Source organism: Echeneis naucrates, chromosome 11 (genome assembly GCF_900963305.1).
Source record: "Echeneis naucrates chromosome 11, fEcheNa1.1, whole genome shotgun sequence".
Lineage (NCBI taxonomy): Eukaryota > Metazoa > Chordata > Actinopteri > Carangiformes > Echeneidae > Echeneis > Echeneis naucrates.
Window position 1 is genome coordinate 13,305,138 of NC_042521.1, and position 23,297 is coordinate 13,328,434.

Genomic DNA, 23,297 nt, shown 5'->3' on the forward strand with positions numbered 1-23,297 from the left:
TTGCCAGCATGAATTTTTGAAAATATCTTGTTTCCTGTACTAAAAACGTTTCTTAGTAGTGGACGTAAATCAATACCAAGAACTAATTAAGCAGTTAATCATAATTTTGCCTAATTCTAATCTGGTTGAACTGGAAAAAAAAAAAAAAAAAAAACTTTCTTTGGTTGAAAAAAAAACAAAACAAAAAAAACAAAACAAAAAACACTTTATAACTTCTCAAAAACACAAACAACATAAAACACACAGCCAGGCATGTAGGCAAGCACATAAAATCCAAGACATTAAAACTTGCACACCAAAACACAGTACTAATGAGCACATTGCTCATTCAGGAAAAGGGAAGAAGAATGGGGAGGAAAAAAAAAAAAAAGAGGAGGGGGGCGAGTCTAACATAATGCTAACAAGCTCAGCCTTTTCCTGTAAGATCAAAAACACAGATGCAAAGAGTCCCCAGTTTTTTCCTCGGCATGTTTGTCTGGTAGAAATGATGACAGGTCCGGAGACCAGTGAAAAAGAGCTCTAATTTCATATATTTAACACAAAAAATAACCACAAAAATGAAGATGACTGGAAGCAAACACACACACACACAAAAAAACAACAACAACAAACAAACAAACAAACAAACCAAAAAAAAACTAAAAACAAAAAATGAGCCACTCGAGCTGGTTCTTCATATCATGGGTACCAAGGCACTATAATGAATGTAAAGTGCTTATTGGAGACTGAAGGAGATACAAAAACATAAAAAAGAAAATAATATTATGAGTCTGGCCCTTTAAAACCATATGTGAATTTTAAGACTGAGCCCTTATTGGTCAAAACAATCATAGCTGTGAATGCATGCTTCTGTATTATGGTCATTCAAATCCACAGTCTAGTCAAATAGAATAAGTTCCATTAAGGGAGTGGGGGAATCGCGTCCTAATGCACTGGCTAATCACATTTGTTCGTTTAATACTCAACACAGTTTAATAAAGTGTTATGTAATGGCCGTTAAATGTTGCCATGGGAGGAATCAACAGAGGGGAAAGACCACTTCAAAGTGGCTTTAACAGAATCTAACTGGAACGTAATGAAGCTCTTCTCTCTGCTGAAATATTTGGAGCAACTTCAGAGTAAAAATAAATGAAACACACAATGCAACTGTAGCATAAAACTATGAGAAGTGAGTGCCCATGCCTTCAAGATAATATAAGTGCAACTGCTCCACTCCCCATGAAATATCCAGGGTAACTCAATCGTTTCTTTTTCCATCAATTCACAACCAGAGCAGGCGATGGGCAATATTCTATCTGTACTGAGGAGATAAGCGAGAGCTTTAAAAGTAATAAAATTGTAAAAGCAATTACCGACCCACGGCGAAACTGATTGGAGGAACAATAGAGTGATTGGTTTCAAAGGCCTGAATTTCTGAAGGAAATTATGTACTGTGGGTGATTGGAAAGACTTTTAAGACATTAGAACCTGTTGGTATAGAGTCACTTTGCTGTATTTGTATGTATATGGTAACGTATCAACACATCTCTCATAATTTCCACCAATGGTACTTCTTCAAGACATGACCTTTTTTTTTTTTTTTTTGGCCCCTTTGCGTCAGGCATAATTGAGGATCTGCCCTTTCAGTGACAATGGTAAAAATTATGTCAGGGTTTGATATGTGTTCGACACTGAGGCAAGGCTAAATTAAGGCAAATTGCACATAATGTCTCAATTTGCTGCAGTGAAATCCAAGCACTATTCACACAACGTATCCACAGGACAGATGGAATGGGGAAGGTTAGTGGTAAAAGGCTGGGAGGAGGTTTTTCTTACTTTTCATACTAATTTCACACATACATGTGAAAATGGCTGCTAAAGTATTGATCCTTTGGAGCTGCTCCTCTCAGCCGGATTGCCATAAGCAGGTCCTGTTGTTGTATTCCAGTGTAAATTTGATTCCAGTTGCTTCTCGTGCTGCACTTTTAAAACAATACTTTCGGTATATCGCTCCTCGTTTACCACAGATTTTAAGAGCGTTAGCTTTAGAGGCATAACCCCCCCAATGCTATTATTTATTATTTTCCGTGGAATGCATGGGAATAGTGGGTATGGCAGCGTATCCCCTGCTGTCACAGCTCTGACGAAGACCTGTGCAATGTTTTCATGATGAGCAAAGACAAAACAAAGCAACAGTACTGTTTTTCAAAGGGATGGAGCCATCAAAACTTAACTTGCAGGAAAAGACCTGAATGTAATCCATACGGAAAAAACATCACTGACTCATCTTTTCTTCAGACTAAAATGCCTTGAGTTGAACATTTCGAGGGAGCGAGAACATGACCGCTCTTTGATCTTGTTCTCCTAAGGCCAAGTATAGGGGCTCATACTGCAGCTCCAGCACAGAGACGTACAGTATGTAACACCTTCAAGCTGGAGCGGCGTATTGAAGGTGGATCCAGGATTAAAAGGAAAGTCAGAGGTCTCTCTGAGGACAATGTGCCAGCTAAAAACAGAAGAGAGGCAAAAAATAGAATGAAACCGGATGTAATCCCGGGGTTTCTGTATATCCATGGTATCACAGAAGCCATCCCAGCTAATGCGTTTTTCTCTTGAAGTACCTTGGTGCGACAGTGGCTGTGTGTAACCAATGCCTGTTTAAACCAAAACCATATTTCCTCCTGATTAACATTTGGATTTCAGGGCACGAGTTTTTGAAGTTGGAGTTCTCTCCATCTTGCCTGCTACAGCTAGGAAAATGGGGATGAACGTTGAAACCAGAAACTGACATTGCTTCCAGGCTTTCTTTTCTTGGAGAATCTGTACATTGTAGTCAGTATTTGTTCTGGGTGGACGTTTGATTTATTGGGGTTTGGAGCATCCAGGGATATAAAAGGGATCATTCTAAACTCAATCCTTAGCATTTCTTCAATGAAAAATGTTTTTTTTTTTTTAAGCAAACTACCTGTCCCATGTCTGGTTGTATCTTTGGGACCAAACGGACAGGAGTATTTTGGGATAGATTGCAGATTTAGCCACCACAAATGTGTGCAGAAAAGACACACACAATCTTTCATACACACAAGCACAAACTCATTCTCAATCGCATATACAAATTTTCAGTAAGTGCTTTTTTTCCCCAGCAGCCCGAGCTACCTTTTTACCCCTACTCTGGACACAGCTGCCTCAGCAAGCAGAATTTCATCCCTGCTTAAAAAAAAACAAACAAACAAAACAAAAAAAGTAAATAAAAATAAAGTGGAAGTAAATATAGAATGTGTGTCCTCACCAGGGCCTTCAGAACTCACTGAATTTTTAATTCATTCTTCAGCCAGAGACCACAGGCCCACAATAAAACTTTTCAATAGCCTCAGAAGCAGAAAGGGTTCCCAATTACTCATCACAGAAAGCAAGCAGCATAAAAAAGAGAAAGAGAAAGAAAGAAAAATAAAGCAAATGGTAAACAGAGTATGAAACAGTCCAGATCGTGTCTCTCTGACTCAGAGGGGGCAGTCCGCCGTGCAGTTCACGTGCAGAGAGATCTCTGTTAGCTACAGGTCAATCTCTTGGCTTAAGTTGACCGTTAAATTCCCTTTGGATTTAGGCGGAGGGCGGTGACTAGAGTCATCACAGCTTTGCTTCCAGCAGTACTCCTACCAGCTGCAGTTTCAGGTGGATGCTTTTCCTCAAGAGGATGGAAAATGATCAGGAAACCATGTAAAGTTACAAAAAGCCTTTTGCTTTTGGCATTTGTTATTGTCGCTGTTGTCTTCACATGGTTTCTGTTTTTTTTTTTCTTCTTTTTTTTTCTCATTTACTTCAGGCAAGAGCCTTTGCCACTGGAGATGTTTCTTGGATATATTTCAGCAAATAAAATTATCTTTGTCTTGCCCTCTGCTCAAGGAACTATGGATGTCCTCTGCCAGCAGCCAGGCAAAGATGTGGTGCACTTCTCCTCCCCTAACCGAATCAACAAATGAATGCAAAGATCTAACAAAGGACAGGCGCAGGTAAAATACAGGACATGGCAGGGGAAAGAAAGTATACGCAGAAGAAAGAAACAGACAAATGGTAAACCAAAGGATGGAGAGGAAAAAAGATGAAGAAATCACAAGGAGAGAAGAAAAAAGCATTAATGTCATATTCTCAACAGTGTTCAAATAAAACATACATATTCTTCTTTTTCAAATACGTGTAAACAAACCAAATGGGATTCATTAATATGGGAGACACACATCAAAGGAAATGCAAGAGGAGAAAACCAATCACAGATTCTCTCTCTCTAGAAAATCTTTGAGAGATCGTGTAATGGGTTTAGTTTGAAACTGGATTTGCAGCAGAGCCTCGTTGCTTCAGGAGTTCTGATGCTCGGGATACGAGATTAGCTCAGGAGAGCCACAAGGTGATAACCTGATCTGCTTTCAGAGATATATGGATCCAAACATGCCTGAAGATCTAAGCCTGTATCATACAGCTAGATGTGCCAGTGAAGTGTGACTGTTACCTGTGGAGGAAGCGGTTGCTATACAGCTGTGCACACTGTGCTGACTGTGAACTCTGTCTCACTGGCCATGATGTCAGTGGGCTGGATGTTGCGGTCATACATAGGGTTCTCGAATGTAGCTCGGCCATTTGTGTTCTCATGGCCCACATAGCCATTGAAGGGGACTTTGGGTCTTCTTCTGAAATGGAAGGAATCCACAGTAAACAATGTGGTTTGTTCACATAAGTGAAAAATCCACTACACATTAGATATATGTGATACTATAGTACTATTTACTGGTCAATCACTCTAATGATCACACATGGAAAACTCACTTGCTGACTTGTAATTATATCTGCTGAACTGTGACAAACCAGTTCCTTTTCCTTGGTACACTGAGGAGGTATTTTCTATCACAAGTGACAATTTTCTCATTTTGATATCATCATGTGTCGAATAAAATCCTTCAAAAGAACCCTGGAAAACCTAAATTTTTAACCAAAGCCAAAAAAGACTTTCTAATTTACAGAGGACTTTTGAGCCAGCATTATCACGACCAAAAAAATGCCATCACTTTATTTGGAGACGTGGCAGTATGAAGCACATTAGTGATATCAACCTCACCTGTGTTTGTAGAGGTACAGAGCAAAGCCTGCAATGATCATGGCTATAAAAGGCACTAGGATGGCTGCTGCCACTGAACTGCTGTTGGAGGCAAAGTTGTAACCTGGGTTTTCTTTGCTGGGTCCTAAACTCTCTGCAAGAAAAAGAGAAAACATCAAGCCTTTACTTCATCATCACTACATCAGTACAAAATGACTTAAGCAGCAGATCTATGATCAAACTTTATAAATACCACAGTTAACCAGAGCTGGCGAAAGTGCTCATATTCTGTACTCAAGTAGAAGTACAGATGCATGTGTAAAAAAATAGAAGTACTGATTCAACTCCTTTACTCAAGTAAATGCAAGAAGGTACAGACTCTGAAATGTACTTGAACATGTACAAAGTCAAAGTAAAAATGAATTTTTGCCGTTAATGAAACACATTACGTCCTTTGATAATTTCTGCTACAGTACAAGTTCTCGGTTCTCTCGCTACCGTCTCCTCCCTCACTACACTTCTTCCTGCGGTAACCTGCCACCGCCCCCTTCCGCCCTCTTTCCCTCTCTAGTTCGTCGTGCTTTCGTCTTCTCTTAATGTTTTTACATTGTATCGTCATCTGTGGAGGTTTAAAAAAGAAAAAAGTAACGTGCCTGTTTTTTCAATGTAAGGAGTAGAAAGTACATATTGTTGTGTATAAATGTAGGGAGTAAAAGCAAAAAGTCGTCAATTTTTCAGGTATCTCTACTTTACGTCAATGTAGTAACGAAGTATTTGTACTTTGCTACTTGTCACCTCTGCAATTAACCACAGATGAAACTATCAGAGTGAAATGAGCCTAACCTGACAAAGGTTTCCAAAAATGATCAGAAAAACTGTGAAATAAAAAGAGCTGCAGCAGCTGAAGAGGGCTCCAAGGAACACCTCATTTATAGAAAATGGACCCCCCCCCCCAACATTTATTTCTATGCTTTATTTTCATTTCCCCCCTTGGGAATGTCAAATTCCATTATCCTTCCAATGACTTTTAATTACTGACATCAAAGGCCTACAGCTCTTAACTCATTTCAGATTCATTCCCTAATTTATGGAGGTGTGTCTGGACCAGCAAGAGCAGAGGAGTGACGGGCCACCTGTGTGCTACAAAATACCCCAAAAAACCCCAAACAAACACTCAAATAAAGGACGAGTGACACACAAGAAGGAATTAAATTAGTGGGTTTTGTGGTTTTTGCCAAGAAGCCCCCTGTTGGATGAGCTGGAGCACCACACACAAACACACACCAGCACTGGGTTAAAACAAAACATGATCGACAAATTGTTGTTTCCAAGTCGTCCCACCCACCTTCCACGCTCATATCCGTTTTCCTCACACAAAAACACATGAACACCCTGGCACCAGCCTCAGTCCTCCTGATTAATAAAGTACTGTTTGCTCATGCTGTGTGCAGTGGCAGGATGATTGTGTGGGGGGAGAGAGGGTTATGCACCTGCTGTTTAAGTAGCTTCCTTATTACAGTCGATTTTCACATCCTTATTTTTACCTAACTTTCGGCGTGCATACACACACTTAACTTTGTGTTACATTCCAAATTCCTGCTCATATCAGTTCTACTTTTGCACCTACTCTTCTGGCTCTGCAGCCATAATGGCGGCCAACTCCAACCTGAGCATTGCTCTTCTTCAAAGCTGCAGAATTCCAATAAAAATCCGTCTCCATGAACTGGCATCAGCAAAATAGACAACAGCAAAAGCAGATGCAGTATCTACTGTAATTTCCGTACTATAGAGCTATAAGCCGCACCCACTAAATTTAAAGAGGAGATTTAAAGAGAGTTTTGTACATATACAGGCCGCAGGTGTCAGAAATATGGGAGGAAATGGCATAGGGCAGGAATTATGTTACACAAAAAGATTTCACCTTTTCGCCAGATCGATTGACTTTAACTTGAAAGCTGCATCATATGCATTGCTTTGTGTGTTTTCCATGATAAAGGTGTGTGCATGAAGTGCAAAATAAATGACTGATATGAAGAATTTAGTGAGGGTGTGTTTAATTTAATTAGAATAATTTCAGTGGTCCACTGTGACGTGTTGGGTAATTTAATTGGTCTGATGTGACGCTAAACATATTGGTGACATGAAGCTCGTTACCGATAAAAATCCATAAATGAGCCGCATCGTTGTTTAAACCGCAGGGTTCAGAGCGTGTAAAAAAAGTAGCATCTTATAATCCGGAAATTATGGTACTTCACTGTTTACACGCATTAAATCGTATGAGATCAGTCCCAGCCAATGTGGAGGCTATCTGCCACTTTTTAAATGTAACTTTAGTCACATGTTTTTGCTCTTATTTCTCCATATGCATTTTCCTTCTGTGAGCGGTGTGCAAATTAGACATTTGAACTGTCTTTTGGGAGACAGAGTACATATTCAGTTCAATGTGTAATCAGGTTGGTCGGTTTATAGAACAGCTTAAAATTGATGATGAAAGTGGAAAAGACATGATGCTTAAAATTGTCATCATGACAGTTTTACATAGGTTAGTAAATATGTTTTTTCTGCTCATGCAGATATTTTTAACTGGATTGTAACAGCTGGTGGCAGCAGTAAACAAATGTCAGTTGGCAAAAAAAAAGAATATGAGGAAAATTCCCCAAACTTTTTTTCTCTACTTCAGCGCTTTGCCAAAATTACACCATTTGTTTCACAGGCACCTCAGCACCAACACCGTATTCTATTTCTCTCCTCCATGTGTCCCTTTGTTCACATATGTTCAGTGGGAATTGTTTACAGCTGTGAGTCAAACGTGCCAAAGGGAAAAAGAGTGTTCACCAAAAAATAAAAACTAAAAAAATAAAGTTATTCATGCAAGGAAATAGCGACAGTCCATCAGACTCTGATCAACATTTTCTGATTTTCTGATACCATACCAAGGTTAGAAAAAAAAAATTAATCACAGTGCACAGGGTTGTGTTGTCATTCAAAAAGGTAAATGAATGACTGACATGCTGTGAAAGCACTTGCTTTAGGACTTAAGCCTCTGTGCTACAGCACATTCAATTTGAAATAACATCGAGAATACAACAGCTGCTACTGCCAAGCCTAAGCTCTAATGTTAGTCGGTTGACATCAATATTGAAATAACTGAGGGAGATGTTGCCATTGTAACACCAACTGCCAAAATTACAAAGGTCCAAATGCAAGTGAGCACTTGACTGTGTGGTGCTTCCCGGACAGAAGAGCTTACACATTAATTGGAGTTTTTTAAGAGCTGAGACTTTCTATTAGATTGAAGTTGGACCGTCTTTCAGAGCGAAGGATAAGGGGGTGACTATACAAGTTAAGAAGGTGATAATGAAACACAAAATAGAAAAGCAAAACTCTATCATTTTGGTTACTTGCAAAGGAAAATAAAAACATCTTTGGCTTCTCAGCAAAGGTCTTGTGGGGGAGTGAAAAGTTTATTTGGTGAATTTACATGGTGGAGAGGAAAAAAAAAAAAAAAAATCACAGCAAAGTGGTGCACATGCCTCCTCGAAATTGGTCAAGAGGAGCCACAAGTGCAACCGAACAGGGTTCATGATGAGTCACAACCACTGAACTCAAAAACAGAAAGGTCGAATTGCAGTTCACAGAACACATAAATAGAAACAAGTTCTGCAACAAAGTTTAATGGACCAAAAATGCAGGATAGATTGGAAAGTGTGCCACCTCATCTGCCACACATGGCACTGGTTCTGTTATAGCCTGGACATGAATAGCTGCCAACACATCTGTCACACGGGTATTTATTAATGACTTCAATCGCTAGGGAAGATACAAAGTGTTTTTGTGATGTATGTCGGTCAACATCGACATGATTTTAATGTTGGTTTGTCCACGTACATACGACACGCTGAATACTTTGACACATCGTGGCTAAATGGCTATCTCTCCTAGGTTAGTGTAAAGCTATTAAATTAAAATGGAGACTTCAACACTTTTAAGGAAAAGATTTTAAGGGTAGAACTCCTGATAAGAAAAACAACACATTCACCCAGGAGACCACTTCATCACAGCAGTTTCTACAACCAAATGGAGAGGCCACTCACCCAGTCTCTGGAGACCAAACTGACCAAAGCCTTTTCCTCTGACAAATCCCTGGTACACAAAAGAGTTGGATGAGGAGATGTAGGACACCTTGGGAGAGAGAGGAATGGAAGACAGACATTTTATGTATCAAAGCCAGGCTTTACAAAGGAGCATAGTGTCAAAGTGTCAGCAGCTAGTGCACGCATAAAATGAAATATCATGTCAAAGGAGCTGAGAGGTGCTCTTATGGCTGACATTTAATATGATGTTTTTCTGCTCAAGAGCACAAACATAAACACACTTAGCCACACTGTGCGTATGCAAGAATGGTATACAAGAGGACCGTTCCACTCTGCTTGTATGGATACACTTATGTCTTGTGAAATGTGCACGTAACAAGATGCATGCAGTGGGACTGGCGCACGCACGCACACACACACAAACCTGATTTTGTTTTTTTTTTTTTTTAGAGGTTGGGCAATAATATGGGAGAGAGGAATGGGGGCGGGGGTTGTCTGTCGAGCACTGATTACCAGGCAATGATTTAACTGACATTTTAATTAAAGAGAAAACTCTCTGCGGGTTCTCCATCTCCCCGGAGTGACAAGGTTAATGTGTATGTGTGCATGTGCATATTTCACAAAATAAGTAGGTGTTTGTGTGTGTGAGCCTGATGTACATTTTTTTCTGGGTACAAAGAGAGGTGATGTGTTGAATAAGACCCTGGACTTGCACTTACATGTCCGTCCAAAGCCCAGTTGTCTATTTTGAACTTGTTGACAAAGATCTCCACAGGGCCTCTGATCTGGTGGACTAGCAGCAGCAGCTGAGCTTCCTCTCGCTTGTAAGTACCTAAAAAAACACAAAACAAACAAACAACAACAAAAAACAGGTTTACAGCAATTCCAGAGCAGCTGCACTGAAGCCACTGAAAAACAAAAGGAGGTCAGAGTCAGAAAGTAAAATGCAAGACTTTATTTAAATGTTATTCCTGTGTAAACTTTGGAATTCATGAATTACTTCTGGCAAGAGTGGGGTACCTTACAAGTTTTATGGTTACAGTCAACAAGACAACAAGACACATTTTCAAATGGAAGCCATCTGATTTTGACAGGGATAGAATGATAAAGTCCAGGACTTGCCATTTTCTCTGAGCAATCCAAAGCTCCAAACATACTGAACTGAATGCCAAGAACAAACGGTAATTAAAACTGCTAGCAGCATTGTTTTTCTCAATACTTAAAGCTAGAAAGGTTTAACTCACTCTTAAATTACTGAGTTATAAACATTGATTGTTAGGCCTAAATTGTCTCAGAATGGGGAAGGAGTCGAAAATTGTCCTGGGGAACTATCAGCCAGTTTCACTATGCAATAAATTCTCTGACTCCACAAAACTTGGGGTAAAACTAAACACTTCAAATAAGTGTCTAAGCATCTGAAAATGAAAGTGATTAAAGTCTACAAAATAGATGTCAAGGCACTTCCAGCTTGAAATTTCCAATCCAAAATGCCATTAAGAAGAAGTGCTCAAACTGGACAGTGGAATGCAAGACAACATATGAAAGAATAAGAAGACCTTTAGGTAAAACTAATGTTCTATCTGACAAAGACACCAAACCAAGATGAGGACTGAGGAATTTCAGATTGAGCTCTTTGTCTACAATCATTAAAATGGTTTAAAAATGTATTTTCACTTTAAAAAACTAATGACAAGGAACAAGTAATTTCAAAAACTATCGAAAGCAGAAATTTAAAAAGAAGCAAATTGTAAGAACTCCAACGGATATCTTCTCTTTCTTTGTCATTAACTGTAATTTCAACAAAAATTTTAACTCAAATGTAACTTAGCCAGCAACAGTAGTGCAACAACAGCAATTACTAATTTTTGAGCAAACACTGCCTTGCACATTATAGCTTCCTCCCGTTTGCTCACTTCAGCGGCATTTAGAGTATTTGAGAAGACAAATAAAAACTCAGAACATAGATGTCTGCATTAGTTGCGGATTATTTTTAGATATGGATTTGGTGCACTTGTGAATTTATGGCAGGATTGTGGAATAAATTCAAATGAAACCAAAGTGCAAGTGTTCATGGTAATTGAGAAACATGTTACTCAGTGAAAATAAATGACTCACTGATGTGTTTTTAATAGCTTTTGGAATCTGAGAGCTACGTTGTACTCGAACAGTTGGTGAAAATTTGGTTGAATATTCATGCTTAAATTTTACAGTAAAGCAATTTAGCTTCTCTTCATGAGCAACATCCCTTTCTGTGTAGAGTGTGGCTCATTTTGAAGCTGTAGAAACTAATTTTTACTACACTGTGATGAAGATTGATAGCACACAGGTATAAAGAAGTGACGTGACCAAGCCATAATGAAGGAAATTTGTGTCTTAATCAAAGTTGTACAGTGATCGTGAGATGGAGAGAAAGAGAAAAAAAATTATCTGCTCTTTTGCTACTCAGTAAATGGATCTTTTTTTTTTTTTTTGTCTGTGTCTTCACATTCATTTGTTCTATGGATAAAAACACAGTACAGAGGGTCTTCTAATATGAAAATGATGCCAAATAAAGAGTCTTTGATTTCGAGCCTGTGTGCGCATGAATGAGTTTGACTGTGACTTCAGTTTATGAAATACCAACCGGCCAGTTTTAGTTCCACTCCGCTGTGGTCAATGAGTGTCCCATTCACCCTGTTGCTGAAGGGTTCAAAGGCAGTGATGCTGAGCATGGCTGGCTGCTTCTTCCCCAGGTATTCATAGGATCCCCTCCACAGAGAGTTCTTCGCAAATACACCACCAGGAACTGAGAGAGGGAGGGAGAGACATAGTAAGAGTAGAGGAAGCAGAAAGCTTTTTTTTTTTTTTTTGTAATAGACATATTAAATAACACTTACAATTTTCAGGGAACTATATACAATTACAACTCCTTAATTTAGGACAAACTATCCAAACGACTACACAAGGGATATTAAATCATTTACCAAGTTACCTGGTAGTGAACCAGCGAAACAGAGAATTATTCTGATAGATTCTGTTAAATTAAAGTTTAGTCTTATTAAACTCCTTAAGACAAACAATGGAAAAATGCACACAAGCTGTTCTACCTGGTAATTTGGAGGGTGGCTCTTTCCCTGTTCCCACTGGGCTCTTATCACTTGGGCGATTATCGGCTGGAGAGCACAACAACACAAAGTTAACAAAAAGAAAATACTTAACAAGATTAGCCTATGAACAGATGCAGTGCACGCCTAAGGAAGTGAGAGGAAAAGATTTTCAGATTTTCAATTTGAACACAACAGCTCTGAGGTAATTGCAGCAGGAGGACGTCACTGCCATCACTTCTTGACTGCCTCCACGACAAATAAGCCCTGCGTTGGCCTGAGTGGGAGTTGTCTGTGACAGGACTTGACTCACGTCAGAGAGCTAAGTTAAAGTCACAGTTCTGCAGCTTCAAGGGAAGCACTTTAATACCACCTTACTACTCACACGGGGCCACAGGACTACACCATAGTAGTAAACATACACCCACACAGGCAAACAGAGCAAAGGGGGATTTACACACAACTGCAAACAAAGACAGACACACTGAATGGTAGTTTATGAGTGTAAACATCACCCTGGATGAATTTATACAGACACAAACAAGCACACACACACTTCCCAAGCCTTTGACTTTATTAGCTGCCAGTCTTTTGAACTGCCCTTCCATCGCGGCGCCCACAGGTGCTGTTAATATCCTGTATGTGCTAAAGCCAGTTCTTTCTCTTGCCTTCCCTCTTAATGGCAAGACCTTAAAAGAAATACCCATCACCCTCTATATTTCAGCAACAGCTTGGCATGAGATCCATCAAACAGACCCACCACCTCACAGTATGGGTTACCCCTTACACTTTACACTATTAGCATTTGTCTCCCCCAGATAATTGTGTGTCAATGACTATTTTTTTCCTCTATGTATTTAGGCAAATACTTCCGGGCATCCTAATGGCAGTCTATTTGTCTACGAGACCTTGTTAGTGCTCCCTCACCATTTTTAATAGGTACTTCTTCTAATCTAATCAATGGGATGCATTGGCCTAATCAGGTTTTGCGCCCTTGTTAATGTTTCAAAGCCCATGTGTTTGAGTGCATTTGAGCATGCATTTTTGTGTGCATGTGTGTAATTCCATGCAGTGTAATTGCATGATGGATGGGCAATTCTACTCTGGCATGTGTCTGAGAGTAAGCAAGTGTTAACAGAGCTATTCATCAGCATTAGCTGAATCCCCAATTTCTCAACCTGAGCCACAGTTGAATGCCAAACTGGTCCAGACAACACATTATAAATAAAAGGTGCAGCTTTTTAAGTGTGTAATACAGCTGTATGCTGTAAAACGGCAGTCTTTAAAGAATTGGTAAATGAATGCTTGTGCATTGTGTTTGCGCTGATATGGGTCTGTGTTCCCCATATTCCCCTTTCCCTCCCTCCATATTGCAATCTTGTATATACCTGCACAGAAAGGTGGTTTCCCTGTCCAGCTCCCATCAGACCTGCATGTCCTGTGCTCTGATCCCCCGGCCAGGTAAAAACCAGGCTGACACGTATAGATCAGTGTGTAGCCAAGAGAAGGCAGTTCAATAGCTCTCACGTCCGACTGGGCTGGCAGCTCTGGCTGGCTGCAGTGGTGGGCTTGTAAGGTGAGAGAGAAAGAGGGATTAAAGAGACCAAAGGAGGAGACTGAAGAAACAGTTAAAAGTTGGGATGAAATGAGTAGAGAGCAGGATCAGTGGACCAACAGACGAGAGAGAGAAAATACAGCGGAGGAAAGAAATATGTGGAAGAATATATGTGGAGATAGGTGTGAGATCAAGGAAGAGTGTGCGGAAAGCGTAGATGTTAGATTGTGAGGAATCTAAACTTCTGGTCAAAGCTACGTTTCCCATTTCACTGTATGGATCCCCCCGCCCCCCCAAATATGAGCAGGCGGTGTGCTTACCAATGCACTCAGGTTGAAAACCACTCCAGGTGAGGTTAGGCAGACATGTTCGAGAGATGGAGCCTTGCAGTAAGTAGCCCTTTCTACAGCTGAAGAACACTGTGCTGCTGATCTGAGAGAGGGCACACAAGAGGACGTGAGATTCCAATAAACATCCATAGTGCAATATATTTTACACACGTTACTGTTTAATGATATCGTATATATTCCAAAACTTTCTGTTTCCTATTCTACCTTGGCTGTTAGTCTGCTGGACCTACAAGTTCACAATCTGTTCTCAAACTAGATAATACTGGTGATCGAGTTTTGTTTCAGCAGTTTAACTAATGTCATCGATTAAATAATCAATAAATGTCATTGTGTTATTATTCAACAAATGTGATAAATGATTAAGTTAATTAAGTTATCAAAGTAGTAGAAGCCATTACAGGGCGACCTTTGACCAGCACACACAATACTGGACACTGGAAAAGCAGCATCTGAAGTTACTAGCATCGACTCCTATCATTTTCCCACTGAGATATGACAAAGGTTTTGTCAGTGAAAAGGGCCTTTTACTTTTTTCTAAACTTGAAATGGAAACAGATTTTGTAAGTGTAGCCATCCATGTCAGGTCCAATCCTGTCTATTATTTTCAAGCCAGGTAGATTCTGTCTTTGAAGATCTGTATAGAACATGACAAAATAAACTCAGAAGAAGAAAATATTGATGTGCTTTGTGATTTTAGAAGAAAGACAGCCTTTGATAGCCACTGCTGTGTGAAGCCCACACTGTGAAAATGCAGGGCAGAGTAATAAAATGGAAAGAAAAACATATTGCAGCACATCAGTTTAAAAAAAAAAACCTTGCTCACACCTGGTAGCCTTGACTATTGTTCTGATTTCCAAAGAGAGGAGTGCCAGGGTCACCGCAGGTTGTGTGAGTGGGATCTAAAACACACATGATAAAGCATTCATAGAACATATGTTATCACTCTTTCACAAGAGAAGACCATAATTCGCTGTGTTGGACAACTATACATGCACATACATGAACACATTTAGTGAGTGAGACAATACTCACATTCAACTTGATCTGAAAACACAATAACAAATTCAACTTTATATATACCATCTTCATTATACCCTAGTTGCCAAAGATACGGGCCAGGACTAAAGACAACATTGTTCATTTCGCAGCAGCTTTCCCATCGGTCTCAGTGCAGCCATCATCCAGAAGCCACAAGAGGCCAGTCTTTCCAGGGAATTTAGAACAACTACTGCTGCAAGTGATTCTGCAAAGTGGTTTCGGCAATGGCCTATAGTGTTGGGGTAAAACACAGGCTCCGTTTTAAATTTATTCAATCTGACTAAATCTTGGTTTAACCTTTCCCACATGTCAGGCAATATGGTTTTTCATCAGTTGCAAAGCAAAACTGGCTGATAAATGACGCATAGGCGGTGGAATTATTGGTGACCGATAGCTATAATGCATTAATATTTAACTATTATCGGGTCAAAGGTTTGCAAGTTAGCATATTTTACAGCTTCCTAGTTTAACTCCAAATACCACAACGGACCTGAGGGCTGTAACGCCACAGTCTATTTTATGTGCAATGTGTTTTTATCACACAGCACTACCTTAAGTGCTTCACATATGGTATTAAGCATGCTCGTTTAAACTTCTTTTCAGCTGTGAACCCCAATATCCAGCAGATACTGGAAACAGTTTAAACAAAGTATGTTGGATACACTGTTTAAATAGTAGAAGTCATGTTTGACAAATGCAGGTGTATCAGAGTAATTGATGTGCTGAATGTCTCCAATAATACCTTGGATGTTTGGTGAAACAACCCCTCTTGCTTTGTCAGTTCTACAGTTTCTGCACACTATGACTGTGGTGCAGTGAGATTTGACTGAACCCACAGTCATTTTGAAACTGGTTAAAAGAAAATGTTCTGGGTTGTTTCAATTAATTACACAGATGAGAATTGAAAACAGAATCAATATAGCTTGTTAGCAAGGTTAAACGGTTTTTGCATGCATTAATTCTTGATTACAAAAAGGGGCGCAGAACATAAGCAGCCAATGTGTGTCTTCTGTGCTCAGCTAACAGGGGCCACTGGCTACACACACAAAAACTGATGCTAACAACCTATATATCCCTTGCTGTTGCTTTTAGTTTGACAAGTTAAGTAGTAGCTTACCTATGCATGAGGGTTGTGTGCCACTCCATGTGCCATCATACTGGCAATATCTCCTAATAGAGCCCACAAGGACAAGAGGAGGGTAACAGGAGTATGAGACGGAGGAGAGATAGGTGAATCCTCGATCCTCCCGCTTCCCCTGTGCTGGGATCCCTGGGTCTCCACAGAACACAGCTGAACACGAAAAATCAGGAAGGGGAAGAGAGAAACTGAAAAATTTGACATTACTGAGTTGAGTTTTAATTCAACATTTTCCAAGTAAGTCTGAAAGGTCACACATACTGCAGGCCTGTATAAATCAAATCAATTTCACAGAGACACATCCATGACATGTAATGCAATTTGGCATTCCAGCATGGTGCCACTTACGAAAGCACTGGGGCTTCTCTCCACTCCAGTTACCGTTGCCCTGGCATGTTAACACAGTGGGCAGGGACAGTTGGTAACCTTGGTTGCAGGAGTAGCTGATGCTGGAGCCCCAGGTGAAGTCTGTACCTACAACCTGTCCATTAGGGATGATGGGTGGTGGGCCACACACGATCGCTACGAGACAAAGGGGCATGAACATAATTTTGAATAACATGATCCAGTCCCTTCGTATTTAGCATTAGTGCAGTGGAAATCTCTTCTTCTGTAATGGCCAACAATGTCTGTTGATATCCTTAATCGCTCCACTCTTTCGTGTTTTCGTGTCTCTGTCTGCAATATTTCACACTGTACAAGATTTTACCTTTACAGAGTGGTTTAGTGCCGTTCCAGGTGCGGTCCTTGGTGCAAAGAAGAGTGGAAGCCCGGTCGGCATCCATAGTGAATCCAGGAGTACACTGGAAACTGACAGTGTGGTTGTAGGTGAAATCAGTCCCTAACCTCACACCATTGGCTGGCACTCCAGGGTCACCACAGTTGATTACTGAAGGGGGGGGGGGGTCAAAGCAGGTGAATTTGAACACAAGAAGGAGCAGTTTGTCTGAATTATGGATATGAAAAATTGGAAAGATATTTGCTACATAGTATTTAAACAAGGAAAAGAAAAGAATTGCACACTGTTTGTCAAACTTCATGAAGTCTAATAGGCACTCACCTGAATTGCTTAACATCATCAACAAAACTTTACAACCTAAAAAGCAACACAGTACTTGTGTCTTCAAAGGCAATTGGGGACAACTGCTTTTGGATGATATATTCCATACATATGCTTAAAAAATAATAGTTACAATGCACCTGACAGATCACAGTCACCCAAAATGAGATTCAATGCTTCCTTTCTGACTTGGTGTTCATTTTCTGGAGTTTAATGGTTCTAGGATGCAGAGAGGCCACATCTTGTGATAAGTGTCCCTTTACAGTAGCTCCCAAAAGCTACAAAATAAGCTATTTTTCTCCCTGATTATACTTTTATATCCTGCAGGGGGAAAACTGAGTGACAACAGTGACAATATTCCATTGTGTGACTCATTTCTGCTGGGAATATCTTGCAAGGCAAAATCCAGGGCACAGAGGGACAACTTGCATTAGGTTCCTTGGGAGGATAATGCATTATTAAATGCATATGACCAACATTACAGTAAAATTTGCAGGGGGGCTGAGGAAACTAGGTCTCTTGGAGGTGTAGTGAGGAAGCACTCATATGTCCCACTGGGCTGGTCAAAGTGTGCTGCTTGAAGCCACAGTGTCTATTAGGTATACTGTACAACAATTCCTATGCAGGACTGAGACACAAAGAGATGGCTTCTCCTCTTACACAATGTTCTTCAGCTGTTGCTGGCAAACAGTCCACTTCTTTGCTAAATGATACTGCAGATGCTGAAGAAAATTGGGGAATGTGTGAGAGTTTCATTGTAAAGCTAAATTGTCGAGTACAGTAGGCTTCTTCAGTGACCCTTTATAGGATATATTTTTCTTTCAAATGAACAGAAATAATTGAACTAATATCCCATTTGCGTCTTTCTCTCACTGAAGGTGTTTTACTTAAGTGTGTTAACATGTAGCCTTCCACTCATACTGAGGTCTGATATCGATAGTGTTGCTGCTTAGGGTTTATCCCTTCGGTTCAGAATAAGCTCGTTGTCTCTGTGACCTCTATTTGCCAGGGTCTCTTGGCTCCGTAGAGCAGCTCTATGCCTTTTGTTAAACATGATGATTAAGGACTGTCAGTCAGGCTTGTTCCATTCGAATGGCCTCCAATGTTCTCAACCAATGTCCTTCCACAGATTCAGGGAGAAACAGTCATTCAATGCTACAGAATAACTGCTCTTACAACTGCAAAATATGAATTCCATATTCTTTTACATTTCATCCATTATATTACAGAGTCAACATGTATTTCTCTTCTCTGTAAGACCTTCCGATGTAACTTTTTGGTGCTGCAGCTATTATCAAAAATTCAACAAGTTAACTTGTTGCAGTAAAGAAAGACAGGAGGCAAACAGAAAGACAGCTCACATTATATAAGCGAAGATAATAAACAACCTACATTAGAGCATGAATTTAATTACCTGAACACTCTGGCATGTTCCCGGTCCAGGTCCCATTCACAGTGCAGTGCCGGGTGAGCAAGCCCGTAGAGTAGTAGCCCTCCCTGCATGCATAAGTGATGGATTTGGAAAATGTGAGACCGTCGTGGATCAGGATCTGGGAATTCCGTGGAGTTCCTGGGTTCCCGCAGGAGATGACTGGAAAGAAGAAAAAAATTGGAGAGAGCAGCAAACAAAGGATTAGGTAATATTCTATTATTTCCAGACTGAATCCTAAGTAACGAAAGGTGAAAGCGTGTGTCCATGTGATGTGGACTAGGGAGAAAGCTTGAGTATACTAGCTGAGTATTGACCATGTATCACTGTGTTCTCAGAGTTTTCAGAAAGATCAGAGATGAAATTCTGAATTCTCTCTCATTTTCCTTTTCCCCATCCAAGTATCTCTCTATTAAACCTGTTTAAATGCCCCAAACATCTAACTGAATTTGTAGCCAACAATGTGACGGTAAACAAACTCATGTATAATTTCAACTCACTGAGCACTTAAGGCAATGGACCACCAACAAAAGTCTTTTGTGCTCTTCTCGAGTATGTTTAAAGAGTCACAAAAGGTGTTGTTTTCTTAAACAAAATGTAATTATTTCAGTTTTCCTCAAGCTGAACTAAATGTGCATTGGTGTTGTTCTAACACATCCGTAGTTTGGTTTTACTTCCACTCTGTTCACCATTCATCCTCACAAACACCACCTTCCTCATCTTCCCCTGCGTCCCACTTCATAAGTAACTCTACTCTGATGGACACATCGTTTGCTCAGAAAAATCCCTTGGTGTCTGTCTGGCAGCCAGCGATGGTTCTTGCCCTGGGCCCTCAGAGCCCCATGGGCTTCACCCTCCTGTATTGACCAGATGTGGCCTGGCCCTTGAAGTCTGTGCCAACTGAGAGCAGGTGGGCAACCTCCGCCAGCAGGCATACCACACATGAGAAAGGGAAAGGAGTTTGAGCATGGTGAGGGGGAGAGGTGGCGATGGTGTGAGAGGAGGAGGTTATGTGTATCAGTAAGTTTGTGCAGGGAGTGTAAACAGCACGCAGAAAAACATTCTGAGAAACAGGATAAAGATTCTGGAAATATCACACTGTTTACAGCAATGAGGAGTGTAAAGGCAAGTGTGTTCATTAGGAATAAAGGGGGAAAAAAAAAAAAATCACAGGGAAGAATTGACTGTTGGATACTACTTGAGAACCTGCCAGCTTGAAGGTATAAATCTACATCTAGGTTTACGGATGGTTTTATTGTCTTACTGTTTGTAGGTGATGATTAAAAAACATTGGAAATACCTTAAACTGACATTCATATAATTTATCTTGACCCAATGTGAAAGGAAATGAAAGATGACTGACAGGCAACAAACAAAAATGCTGAATATCTAGAGCAGCTCAAAGGATATGGAAAAAATACCTTTGATGGTAATTGACTTGATTACAACGTAAATCAGACCGAATTCAAACACTCACCTTGTAAGTTAGACCTCACCATCCTCTATCTCCTATTTTTCTTGCTGCATGCAAGTTATTTGACAGCAGAAAAAGAAGAATTGCAGTCTAGTTCTTACATTGTTTGTAAAGTCTTTGTCCTGTCTCAGCAATAATAATGGGTAGTGTAGCGCCAACTCAATCGGTCTCACACGACATATTTACAGGGTCAGCTTTTTTGGGGGTTAGAGGCAGAATGAATGCAGCGTTACGCAGGAGGCATGGATTTTAAAATTAGGTTTGTTGCGTCCCCAACTGGCTCTTGTCTAATCATTGTTTTCCCTTTTTTTTTTTTTTGCAAACACACATTTACGGCGTGCCTTTCATTCAATTTGAGAAGGCTGGACCTAATTACACAATCAGTGGCTGTGACTACAATATTAACCAGAATCTGAGTAAAAAAAAAAAAGAAAAGCACAAAATGTGCATTTCAGTGCTGGGATTTGAGATCAGCTCTCAAAAGACATGAAAATGCAGAGACGAGGAAATATAAATACTTATTAGTAAAGTTCCCACATTACATTCATTAAGGCCAAAATTAACTCTAATCAAAGAAAAGACTTGGGTGTCTATTACCTCTGACAATACAGTCTTTTCACACAAAGGTTTGCAAACCTAATGCAATGCTGAGTAATTAAACTGGGAAAATAAAAAAGCAAGTGAAGTAAAGCAATGCACTTGAAAGAATTGTGTTAGTCAAAAGAAGGAAATGAAATAAAGTTGTCTTGCATGCCTATAGCGTATTAAAGGGTCACTTCATAACTCCCAAACTGCTCTGTTTCACACGGATGTACACGCAACACAGATGTGTTCACTCATTAATGGTCAGCAGCCCAAACCTGATTTTCCCCTCTGATATCCTCCAGCTCCTCATGAGGAGGAAGGAGGAATTTGCAGTAAATAGGATATGCAACCTTGCTGAAGTCATCTGGATCTGCTGCTGGGGGGGGGCTCAAGTTGGACATGTCCACAGTACTTCCAATGTACATACAGGAAGGCAACTTGATCTGATTTCCTGATTGATTGAACTGATTGATTTCAATGCAAAGGAGCATCTTTTTTCACTCCACGCTTTTCTTTGGTTTCCAATACACTATAAACACACAGGTTTCACCAATAACCTAAACAGTTGCAAGTTTCACATTGAAGCTCTAGCTCTTCATCCACAAAAAGATTTTTGCCTCTTCAATCTGTCCATTGATCTAAGCCTCTCATCACCTCTCAAGGCTCCAGCATTTATACGCTTTTTCACTTTGGGGGCAGGGGGGCAACCTTGTGATTTAGTCTAAAACAGAATTGCTAATAAATAGCAGGCTTTGTGGAGTACAAATACAAACTTGCAAATACTTTTAATTTGCCTCTAAGTTTGAGCACTGGTGATTGTGTGAGTTATACAAACACCAAATTACTAAGGCAAAATTCCTATTTGCTGCATTATCTCACAGGAAATGTTAGCGTTTTCATGGACCTGAAGCTGGTGTAGATGACCCTTCCAGCATTTCTGTATTATTGAGGCTGCAAGACAAATGGCCAAAACCAACATTTACCCTCCTCAAACCAGAATTCCAGGAAAGCAAAAACTTTCCTCTAAATGCTGACCTATTTATGTGCACTATACATAGTGCACTATACATAGCGCACATAGGTTTTCTTGTTTCTTGTAGGTTTTCTTCTTTAGAAATGGGATCCACCACCAGTATCTCTGAATCTGTGCATTGAGAAAAGAAAGAAAATGCACACTGTTTATGCATTCATTACCATGACACTCAGGTTGCGTTCCAAGCCAGGTCCCATTAGCTAGACAGGTTCTCTCTGGTGAACCCCTCAGCATATAACCGGGCTCACAACTAAAGCGGACAATACTGCCCACTGAAAACTCTTCTCCTAGTCGGATACCATGCACAGGGATGCCTGGATCTCCACACAGCCCGAAAGAGTCTCCTGGGGAGAAGAGAAGAAGAATGGCATACTCATGTTTCATGCTTGATTTGTAAATGTGACTAATTTAGCAGAAAACACATTAGAAAGTATTTGTTGATATGCGTTCACATGTCTGGCCTTTCACATATGCATCATAGATCCACATGCACCTTAAGGTAAAGCAAATCACTGCAAGGGGAAAGAAATTATGTGGGCCAAAGCCTTGTATTGTATTGAATATTGTTTCATAAGCCAGCGGAGGTGTGGGAATCCCCGTTTCTTCCTCTTTCTAATATGAGCAGATTAAAACTTTTTTATGTAGGACACTTTTTTTTGCCCCTGAGGTTTGTGGACAGGAAGCTCCATCTCTGGTCCCCTATGTTCACGGGACCCATTACCTGCTAACAGTGTTGCCCAAACTCTTTGTTTGTTGCCCTAGCATTATAATTCTGTGTGATTGGTTGGTGAATTAATTAATTGATTACGTTAGTAATTAACACAGAAAGTGGAGAAGAGGGCCATGCCTATAGCTCGATTTAATAACCATCTGATACTGTTTGGTGTTCTTATTTCACCCTGCTTCATAGAATGGGTTATTTTTGGCTTCATAGATCCAAGCTCTCAGTTGGTCAATCTGAGTGTAGCTGTTGTACCGGAACAGTGTGGTGGGGAGCCGCTCCACTGGCCATCAAGCTGGCACATTCGTGTTGTGTTGCCGATGATGGTGCGCTGGCCAATGCAGCTGTACCGGATGACTGAGCCGACTGTCCGACGGTCCCCTGAGATCTGGGCGTAAGGTGGCATGTTGGGGCGATCACACAGCACCACTGTCCCATCAGAGCAGAGAAATGAAAGAAAAAGTGATATAAAGAAATGGAAATGTTTTAGGCCAGTAGTGAAGACCACTGATAAATACACTACATATTGTTTAGATAGCCCTAATGTTGAGATAATTGGATTTGTGTTTATTTTGGGAAATATTAATGGGTAGTCATGTCTGTAGATCAACAGAAGCCTATGTAAAGTTCTTAAAATGTTTCTTTGCGTGGGAGGTTTGAGCATGAGGGGAC

At 40.3% G+C, this 23,297-nt stretch overlaps 1 protein-coding gene across 1 annotated transcript in view; it reads right to left on the bottom strand.

Moving 5' to 3' along the window:
• Positions 1-4,501: 4,501 nt before the first annotated feature.
• The window catches only part of csmd2 (CUB and Sushi multiple domains 2), a 200,744-nt gene continuing 181,948 nt past the window's right edge, over positions 4,502-23,297 (bottom strand). The window contains exons 57-72 of the mRNA XM_029514850.1: positions 22,881-23,054; positions 22,066-22,248; positions 18,798-18,974; positions 17,033-17,212; positions 16,672-16,845; positions 16,303-16,476; positions 14,973-15,046; positions 14,118-14,229; positions 13,631-13,810; positions 12,246-12,311; positions 11,783-11,944; positions 9,879-9,991; positions 9,160-9,247; positions 8,163-8,177; positions 5,087-5,210; positions 4,502-4,661 (exon numbers count right to left, since the gene is read on the bottom strand). Of these exons, the coding sequence (XP_029370710.1) occupies positions 4,502-4,661; positions 5,087-5,210; positions 8,163-8,177; positions 9,160-9,247; positions 9,879-9,991; positions 11,783-11,944; positions 12,246-12,311; positions 13,631-13,810; positions 14,118-14,229; positions 14,973-15,046; positions 16,303-16,476; positions 16,672-16,845; positions 17,033-17,212; positions 18,798-18,974; positions 22,066-22,248; positions 22,881-23,054 (2,156 nt within the window). The remainder of the gene's footprint in view (positions 4,662-5,086; positions 5,211-8,162; positions 8,178-9,159; positions 9,248-9,878; positions 9,992-11,782; positions 11,945-12,245; positions 12,312-13,630; positions 13,811-14,117; positions 14,230-14,972; positions 15,047-16,302; positions 16,477-16,671; positions 16,846-17,032; positions 17,213-18,797; positions 18,975-22,065; positions 22,249-22,880; positions 23,055-23,297) is intronic.